This window comes from Pteropus alecto, unplaced genomic scaffold, assembly GCF_000325575.1.
Source record: "Pteropus alecto unplaced genomic scaffold, ASM32557v1 scaffold134, whole genome shotgun sequence".
In the NCBI taxonomy this organism is placed as follows: domain Eukaryota; kingdom Metazoa; phylum Chordata; class Mammalia; order Chiroptera; family Pteropodidae; genus Pteropus; species Pteropus alecto.
The window spans coordinates 13,132,847-13,143,005 of record NW_006436283.1 but is presented as its reverse complement, the minus strand read 5'-3'; the positions used below and the strand labels follow the sequence as shown (position 1 = coordinate 13,143,005).

At 44.6% G+C, this 10,159-nt stretch overlaps 1 protein-coding gene across 1 annotated transcript in view; it reads right to left on the bottom strand.

Moving 5' to 3' along the window:
* Window positions 1–7,524, bottom strand: part of MARCH10 (membrane associated ring-CH-type finger 10) — a 76,751-nt gene extending 69,227 nt beyond the window's left edge. Inside the window, exons 1-2 of the mRNA XM_006912330.2 lie at window positions 7,404–7,524; window positions 1,853–1,959 (exon numbers count right to left, since the gene is read on the bottom strand). Coding sequence (XP_006912392.1) covers window positions 1,853–1,942 — 90 coding nt within the window. The 5' untranslated portion in view covers window positions 1,943–1,959; window positions 7,404–7,524. The remainder of the gene's footprint in view (window positions 1–1,852; window positions 1,960–7,403) is intronic.
* Window positions 7,525–10,159: the final 2,635 nt, after the last annotated feature.

The window sequence follows — 10,159 nt, the reverse complement described above, 5'->3', positions numbered from 1 at the left end:
TCTTTCCCTCGCTCCCCTTCCTCTCCACTGATCAGCAAGACGCCTGTGCCGCTTCTGTCTCCTGGGTTGGGCCGCTCCTTGTCACCACCCTGGCCCAAGCCGCCATCATTTCTATTCTATTCTATTGTTGTTTCTTTACTAGTTTTTTTTTTTGCTGCTTCTCTTGCCCTTTTTTGCCCTCTTTCCACCCAGCAGCCAGAGAGATCTTTTAAACATGCAGATCAGACCATACCACTTGCCCGCTTAAAATCAGCTAATAACTCTCATCGTGCTAAGAATAATCTAAATGTCAGTCTTTGTCCTGAAATACCGGACCTCACCCGGCCATATCCACCTCTTCACACTTTCCCTTGGTCCGTGTGTTTCAGCCACTCTGGCCTTGTTTTTTCCAATGAGCCAAGTTAGTTCCTGCCTCAGGGCCTTTGCATTCCTCCTGCTCAGGATGCTCTGGCTGGCTCTTTCCCATCATTTACTTCCGCGGCCAAAGTGTCTTCCTCAGAGAGGCCTTCCCTGACTGTGTAAAGGATTATCACTCCTACCCCTATTGCCTCTGTTTTATCTGCCTCATATTCATCAGGAACTGAAACTACCTTACATATTCATTTACTTGTGTGTGTTGTTTCTCTATCCTAGGATGAGAACTCCGGGGGGCAAGGAACTTTGTTCAAGACATAGCAGGCACTTCAATGTTATCATTTATAAGGACAGTGTTGAAAAGGTCCTCATTAATAAGGACAGTGTTAAAAGCCCAACAGAGATTAGAAAATAAAATTGCAAAGGCTACAAGCCACACGGTTATGTGATTTTTTCCAGCAAAGACTATAAAATAAGAATGATTATCCTACATGCCTGTTCTGGAGACAGAGTCGAACTGAGTATTTTGAAACATGGGCTGGGCGGCAGAGGCATCTTTGTGAAAAGTATATGCATCCCAGCACAAGACCCGTTCAAATGTTTATGGTCTTATTTTATAGGAATTCCCTCCGTTTTATAGTCTTGTAGGTGTGTTGGCAAGTTGTGGGAGGAATTTTGCTGACTCCATTTCCAGCCCAAAGCTAAGCTGTGTAATACAGGTGAAATCAGGTCACCGAGATAGGTCTGGTTTCCTTGGTGACCCAGGAGGTTCGGTTATATTTGAAATTGCTAAGGAGGAGAAAAACTGGATAACAGCAGTTCTGTATTTTCTTTAGGGAAGGAGCACTTTTCAATCCTTAGCCGGCGCTGAGGACATGCCTCCTGAGTTGGCGCGGGTGACCTCCGGCCGGTGGGCTGAATGACACTTTCTAATTGCTCCCAGAATCCCACACCCAGTCTGGCAAGTTTGTCCTGTGCCAGCTCTGGGTAATTGCATCATGGCTCCTCAGGCTCTCTGTTTTGTTTGTGCATGTAAACACTGTAACTAGGGTGACGAATAGTTAGCTTACTGTAGAATGTGCTAACCACCTTTCTTCTGGGGGGATGACAATGGAAGGCCAAGTTATTTTATAGATGGGAGGGTGACCCGGTTAACTCTTTAATGTCTTTTTTAATGTCTTTTTTCTCGATAGCTGGTTGATCAAATATAAGCACTGATCGCATGTATTGGCAAGGTTTGTGTGACAAGCTCTGTGCTAAATACTTTTACAATGTTATTTCATTTTCACGATACACTTATGAGGTGGGTACTGTTATTATCCGCATTTTACAGACGTGGAAACTGAGACTCAGAGAGGTAACGTGGCTTTCCATGGTCACGCAGCTTAAGTGGTGAGTTAGGATTACAGAAAACTGTTTATCACATATTGATACTGTATCCTGAATTCTCTCATACTGGAAGCGAAAGTGGAAGATAATTCTTGTTTTCTGCGATTACCTGATATTCAGATTCTACCTTGTGCTGCATGTCCCGCAGATATTGAACATCACTGACGAACTTCTGCCTGTCCCTTGCTTCAGGCAACATGATTCTTGATCCCCGACCTGCACATAAAAGATAAATCCATGTGCTGTGATAGAATCCTTTGTTACTTGGCCATATTTCGAATTATCTTAGTAGAATTAATTGCTTTTGTTCTCTTTTTAACCTAATCTCCATTGTTTGAAAGGCACAGATGCTTCTCTCAGATTGAAGGGACTCTTTGTATGGGTGGCAATGCCCTCACAACCCTCCTGTTCTGGGCGTAAATAATGCAGCCATCAGCTGGCTTCAGTGATCCTGTCCTCGTTATTCACAGGGAGTTAGCTTGACAGACACCTGATTCAGAAGCAGTTCTACAACATGACAAAAAAGAAAAGAACCTAGCTAAATTAAGTAAGGACCAAAGTTATGAGCCCCTGGGAATTTAAATTCATTTATTCAACAATGATTGCACCCCGATTCCAAGCCAGGTGCTGCGTTGGGCACTGTGGTAGAGCAGTCAGCGAGGTGGGCATGGCCCCCGTCTTTGTGGCGTTTGCAGTCCAGGGTGGGAAGACTGATATTGAATGAGTGACCCCTAATTGCAGTAAGTGCTATGGAGACTTATAGGCTTCTTCGAGGGAGTGTCATTATGGGAGGGCATAACCCGGTCTGGGAGGCCAGGTTTTCCTTAGGAAATGACACCGAGTTTGCTAGGGAGTGCGAGCTAGGCAAGAAGTAGGACGGAGCATCTCAGACGGAAAGGACGGCAGGCCCAGAAGTTTCAGGACAGGAGGGCCAGTGCAGTTGGAGCAGAGAGAGAGGGGAGAACAGCACCTATGGGCTGGAGGGCGGGTAGGGGCCAGCTCATGTGGGTGGGGCCTTGAAGGTCAAGATTTGAAGAGCCATAGAAAGCCTTTGGAAGGTTCCCATCCGGGGAGTTAATGATTAGATTTGCATTTTTAAAAGGTCCCTCCAGCTATTACATGGAGAATAGATGGGTGGAGGAGGTGGAGTAAAAACGGAAGTGGAAAGACTATTGGGGATATATTATAGTAATCCAGATGGGAGAGGAACATGACCAGATGGGCAGCAAAAGTGGAGGTGAGGAGGAGAAAATGGTGGGGGAGGAGGGGGGGTGGGGAAGGAGGAAGAGGAGATCATAGCTACTATTCGCTGCGCCTCTGGAAGTGCTAGGCACTGTTCTAAGCCGAGTTAATATTTATACATATTAACTCATTCAAATCACGACGATGCTATGAAGCAGGACCTATCTCTCTATTTCGCAGATGGGGAAGCTGGGTCACAAAGGGACTCAGTAAATTGCCTTAGGTTACAGAGCTACTAAGCGCAAGAGTTGAGATTTGAACCCAGAGAGTCTCATGCCAGTGCCCACACTCGTAACCATAATGGATTCAGGGCCACTCAGGAGAGAAAGTCATCAGATCCTGGTGATGACGTGGATGGGCCCAGAGAGGGACATGTGGAGGAAGCTGCCCAGGTTACTGGCTCGAGCAGCTAGCTAGTTGATGCCAACGGTCCTCTCAGAAAGGGAGAAGGAAGGAGGAGTAGATTTGGTGAGAAAGCAATGGGGAGTTTGAAGTGTCTGGGGTACAGCAAAGGAAGACGCTAAGTGAGCAGAGGTAGGGCTCTCGGGAGCTTTTAGAGAGGTAAAGATTTGGGCATGGCCGGCATTTTGAGGACAAGTGATGTCGAAGGCAGAATGGGTATTGAAAAGGGAAGGACGACTCAGGACAAAATTCTGAGGAACACTAACATTTCCAGAACAGGTAGCTGAAGAGAAACGCTGCAAAGGAGCCAGGGAGGCAGGAGGAGAACCGGGTGGGTGCAGTTTCACAGATGCTGAGAAAAAGCGTGTTTCGAGAAGGAGGTTATTAATGGCCTTGGTGAGAGCATTTAGTGGGGTGACAGGACTGAAGACGAATTGCAGTGGGTTGCGCAAATGAGAGGTGACGAAGTAGAGACAGTGCTTTCGAGAAGTTTGGCTCTGACGGGTGTGGCTTAAATTTATGACTGAAATATTTAAGTTCACAGAGTATTAAACGGTCCTGTTAATAACGAGTCTGCTAGACAGATGTTAACTAGACTTATTGTGTTGATCATTCTGCAATATATTCAAATACTGAATCATTACATTGTACACCTGAAATTAATATATGTCCATTGTAACTCAGTGAAAAAGAAATGAGTCTGCTAGACCCCGGCTTTAAGGTTATCAAAGTTTCCACACTATTCGTGCTTATTGTCCAGTGAAGCTCTTTCATTTATTTCTGCACATATTTTTTAGTGATTACCAGGTAACAGGTGCTTTCTAGGCTCTGGGGAAACAGCAGGATAAGACAGGTGACATTCCTGTCCCCAGATGTCTACATTCTGCCACTTTTATTCCCTTCTCTGGTTTATTTAGTTGTGGAGATATTGGCAGAATCAGCTTGTTCCTGACTCATGGTGACCCAGTGTTTGGTCTTGTAGCTGTGAAATCTTTCGACATTTATTGTCCAGCCCTGAGCAGCAGGGAGAACTAGTGCTGGTCCCTCGGGGCTTATTTTATCTTAAGTATAGAAAGCTGATCTTTGAGAGTCTGAATCTGAAACTACAGTCCAATAGGTTGCTCCATAATCTATACACAAAACCTAAATCTCTGAGCATTTTAATAGTCACTTATATTTTAAAAGGTCACTTTTAACTTTCCATATCAATTTGTACCTGCATAGAATGAAGTTATCTCCCTCCCTTTTCAGAAATCGATGATGTTAAAATAGGCAGAAGGATGTGCCCCTGCAGCTACTGTTGGAAAGAGAAGACTGTCTGGATATTAATGGGGCAGAGAACATACGGATTCGTGATGCAAATATGTTAATGGTGACGAAAGGGGCACATCCCACCTGATGATACATTTTGGTTCTGATGTTAACACAGAAAAGCCAGCTAATCCATCCTGGCTTTAATGCAGTGTTATTTTAAAGAGGATTCTAAGTCAAGAGCCATGAAATAACTGTCTAAATAGGTAGGAAATAACACTATCTGAATTACTTGCTAGGTTACCTCTGACTTCACAATCACTTACCAAATAAAGGACTTAAAAATTGCCTACAAAAGTTTCTTTTCTCTCCTATAAACTCTCTATTGCTGTACTTTACTATAAAATGAGTATTTAAGAGGTACCATGGTGCCACATGTAATTTCTTATTTAAATATATCAATACTTTGTGAGATTAAACAACTATCACAGGCACCAAAGAAACAGACCGTTACAGATAGATCTAGGAGATGGTCGATCACCACAGTTTGGACAAACATAAGTCACGTTTCTGAAGTGTCACTTAACTTCATACTGTACTGCAGGTTTGAAAAACTGACCAAGATGACCAAAAAACAGAAATAACTGTATGGAAATAAATCCACATGACATAATGCTTAATTCATGGAGCTCAGCTTTGTGGGCCTACTCAACCAGATGGCCATTTGAAGCCAAAAATTTTCCCTCAGTAAATACAGACAGGTGGCAGGGGGTGGGGGGTGGGGGCAAGCCGAGAATGATAATAAAATGTGGGCAAGGAGCATGTTTCTAAAATAACATCCTGTATTTGCTTCTGTTTCTCACCTTTGAACCGCTTTTCAATTTAAAATCTACTCATGGTCATGCACGCTTCTGTTTTAAGTCTCTGGTGATAATACATTGTGCCAAATTTATGCTTTTAGGAATCAACATAAAAAGCCATTTTAAAGTGGGAGAGGGAAAAGAAAAGGGGAACGGAGGAGGAAGGATGTGGGGAAGGGAGAATGGAGTCAGCTTAGCAAGAGCCAATGGTTCTTCCTGGCCTCAAAATTCTACATATCTGTGAAATTTCAATGAGGAATATTCTAAGAATTTTGTGACATATGCATTCCTCTCTGGTGTAAATTTCCAATGAATTCAAACCAATTTCCCTGACTAAGAAGAGCAGAATCTGATTGCAGAAAAATTTTCAGTTCTTGGGAGAATGGAGTCAGCTTAGCAAGAGCCAATGGTTCTTCCTGGCCTCAAAATTCTACATATCTGTGAAATTTCAATGAGGAATATTCTAAGAATTTTGTGACATATGCATTCCTCTCTGGTGTAAATTTCCAATGAATTCAAACCAATTTCCCTGACTAAGAAGAACAGAATCTGATTGCAGAAATATTTTCAGTTCTTTAAAATAATACATACATACACACACACACTTTTCTGTTCTATGGCCACATTTGTCAATTTATTTGAAGGGAGTTCTTTTTAATAACAAGTATTTTACTGTTTTCTTACTATGTTCTCATAGTAGAAATATCATTAAAGTGAGTATTTTATTGGTTCAGCAATAAAATGCAAATTTAAGCCCCTCTTTAGGCTGAAGTTTCCTTTGAAACAAAATTTCTACATGGCTATATTAATACCTGACAATTCAGTTTATAAATTTCCCCTAAGATGTGCAAATTTCCAGTTATAAAAACAGTCACAGGGATGTAAAGTACAGCATAGAGAATATAGTCAATAATATAATAACTATGTATAGTGTCAGATGGGTACTAGACTTATTGAGGGTAGCACTTGGTTAGTTATATAAATGTCTAATCGCCGTGTTGTACACCTGAAACTAATACGTTGCACATCAACTGTAACTTAAAAAAAATAAGAATAAAAAGAAATTCCTCCTTTCCCACAACTGGGTGCCTAGAAGGATTCAGGAGACCTTAGTCATTGTTTTACATAATTAATTAATTTGTGATGACAAATATTACAGGATTTGTTTAAATCTTAGCTTAAAAAAAAAAAACATAGAGTTTTAAAATCTTTTTAAAATGTCTTGAGTATAAGCAACAAATGTGAGTGTTGGGCCTAATTTTCCTCACTCTCCAGTGCTGAGGGTTTCTGTGACAGGAGAGAAAGAAGGGGGTTTGCGAGGGGTTGGGGGGAGATGATTTGACGGTTCCAGCCAATTTGGCTTAGGAAATGGGGGCCGGGGGCTGTAAATTGTTTGTAAGAAAAGCTCCTTGCGGGGGTTGGGGGGGGTGACTATTTTATACTGAAACTGTGAAAGAGATGGGCGGTCACACACTGACCTTCAAGCCCAGAAGGGAGAGAATCAGTGTGTAATTGGGAAACTTTGGTGAGTGGTTGGTAATGTCACAGGACTGAAAAGCAATTCGGTGCTCCCAATAATAATATTATCAACAATGACGCACTCGGAGGCCGTGTATACCTGTCCTGGACTTGCAAACCAGGGCAGTGTGCAGGTAGGTGCGGGGCGGCTGCCCGTGTGCAAACAGAGTCCCCCAACCCTGTCCCTTCGAAGAAGGAAAAAACGGGGGCTGTGCCAGTCGGAGGGCGGGAGTGGCCAAGCGGCCGGGTTCAGGCCGGGTTTCCCTCCGGAATCGTATTAGTCGGAAGGAGAGGTGGTCCCTCGTCTCCTCCCCCTACCCCCTCGGAGGACCAGGGGCCGCTGGGTCGCCGGCGCGGCTGGGGCGGGCGGGGCGAGCCGGCCGTTACCTGGCGGGTCAGTCCTTTCTCCCCGGCGAGGGGCTAAGGGGCCGAGGGGCGGGGCAGGCAGGCTAGTCCCGGGCTGAGGAGCCGCCCATCACCCGCGCGGGGCCGTCCGGGGCTCCTCTTCCTCCTCCGCTCTCGTCTCCCCCTCCCTCTACCGGCCCCTCTTCCTCCTCCTCCCCGGAGGCGCTTTCCGCGGCGGCGGCCGGCCTTTCTAGGGGCGGAGGCGGTGGGGGCGGCTGCCTGGCGTCCTCCCGTTTCCTTGGCAACCCGGCCTCCTCCCTCTGCGCGCGGGCGTGGGGGCGGGGGCGCGGGGGCGCGGCCCCGCGGTCCTGAGCGCGACGTGGGCGCCCCGCCGGTTGCCGTGGGAACGAGTGGGATGCGGTCGCGAAGCCGTGATGGCAGCGGGCGGAGACGAGATGCCGAAGGAGGGAGGAAGTGATTGGCTTTGTCTAGATGTCCAAGTCCAGACCTTAAGACCCAAGCCTTCTCTCCTGCCCCGAATCAGTGCTGTGCTTTATAAAGAATGAGTTAGAAAACGAGAGGAGAAAATATTTTTAATTGGAGTAAAATAATAATAAAGGCAATACATGGGTAGAGGGGAAATAGTGCAGCCGTGGAGTTTGATTGAGCTGTGCAGGGGATCTCTGAAATACGTGCTCCAACATAAAAAGGAAGACGCGAATGACTAATTAAGGGTGGCACCCCATCAGAACCGAGATAAGAACCCAGTAACCTCCCGGTTATCAGAAATGGCCGCCTTTCCCAAGGAAGGAAGTTCGCAGAGGTTTAGAATAGTGCCCACAGGGCTTCGCCCTGTCTCTGCCAGGTTTATTTCTGTCTGTGGTTTTCACGGGCAAAGATGATTCTTCCATTTATTTTGCATATTTAGGCACTCAGTCAGTGATTTGCCAGCTGATATCAAGTTAGGGCGTTTTTGATTGAGCAGAGAATAGGGAAAAAGGAGAATAGAAATTCTTGGACCTTTCCTCAGTGCCCAGAATCCCTAAGTGTCTGTGGCTTGGGTATCCTCTCAGCACTGTCCCACATCCGGCTGGTGGCCATGTCCTCTGCAGCACTGCGCCACTCTCTCTCTATTCTTGTCACCGCCACCTGAGTTTGGGGCTCCATGCCCTCATGACTGGATTATTGTAAGGGCCTTCTACCCGCACCCTGGGCCCCGTCTTCCACACCCTCTCCCCACCATTTCCCCTATTCTATAAGCAGCATAGGTTGGACGTCATTGGTCCCCTGCTAAGAAGCTTTCAAAGACTCTTCCACTTCTGGAATGAAGTCCAAACTCTTGACTATGGCTTTCCCTATGCTCTTCCCCAGTGCTTGCTCGCTTGCTTGGTTTTCCTCCCTCAACACTTCACTCATACTTCGGCCAGATGAGACTGTGTATTACACACACAACATTGCTCTCTGCCTTCACACCAGCTTCTAAGGCATATCCTGAGCCCAGCAAATCCACGTAAAATGTATTTAGGTGAAGTCTTTGTTTTGAGTTGTCATCCAACCTTCATTGGTCCACCAGCAGTCAATACTTTTCCATCTCCAGTAGCCTAATCTAGGTTCCGTTCTTGTCCTCAGCTATCAAGTAATCCTTATTAAAGCATTAACTGATAAGTACTAACCTAAGACCGCTCCCCATGGTTTTTGCCTTTCAAAAAGAGATGCTTAAAGATGCAAGGTCTTTAAGATACACTAATTGAAACCATAATAGCGAAATGATAGAGAGCTTGTTCTGCTGAGGCTGGGACCCCTTGCAAATAAAAATAAAGGGAAATGACATGCCCAAGGACACATGGTAAGTAGCAGATCAGGGCTCAAAAGCAGAGCATCCCATTCTCAACTTCCTGATGTTGCCCACTAGTAAGAAAAACACCTTGGTACATATTGGGCCTAGATTTTTCTCCTCCCACTTCAAGATCTGTTTAAAATAATACTGTCCACCTCAAAAGATTGCTGTGAGGATTAAATGAGAGAGGACAAACAAAGCATGTACTATCATACTTGCTATATAGTAAACAACTGCTAGCTTTCCTTTCTGAGGCATATTTTAAGATTTTATTTAATGCACGTGAGTGTAAGCCATAAATATTTTAAGACTTTTAAATAACAAAGTTTGGAGACGTCACTTCACAGCTCAGTTTTAAACGTTCTTCTACATTTCAAGTGTTTCTGAAATCTGAGTCCTTTGAAAAGAATCATGGTGCCCTTGAAAGAGGATGAGAGTGCCAGAGGTCAGCCTGTAAAAAGTTATTGAGCAACTCCAAATTTAGTGTTTAATGAGTAAACTTAAGCTTGGCATGCATGTAAATTACAAATAAGATTAGCTTTAGCATTAAAAAAACAAAGCGCTAAGGAAGCGAAGCATTAAAGTGAGGAGGAAACACAGTTCCTGGTGGGGGGTGGAATCCTACTCTTCGTGACTCTGTGTACAGTGTCCCTGGTAGACGGTGAATAAGTGAAGACGAAAAATTGACTTAAGGAGATGGGGGTTCTAATGATTGAAATATTTGGTGTTTGAAAATAAACATTAAGAAGTTCTTTAAGAGTTCTGCAAAGGACAACTTCAAGTATAAAATTTCAGAAGCAGACCCTGTGTTAAGTTTCAGAAATAACACTTTTGAGGGATATATTTAATTCAGGTCAAAGAGTAAGCTGTCCAGAGGGGAAGCTCTGTATTCTAAGCCTCCCAGGCTTCTAAGACTAGGGTATCTAGGAGTCTCATGGAGACCTGACCCAGCTACTTGGTA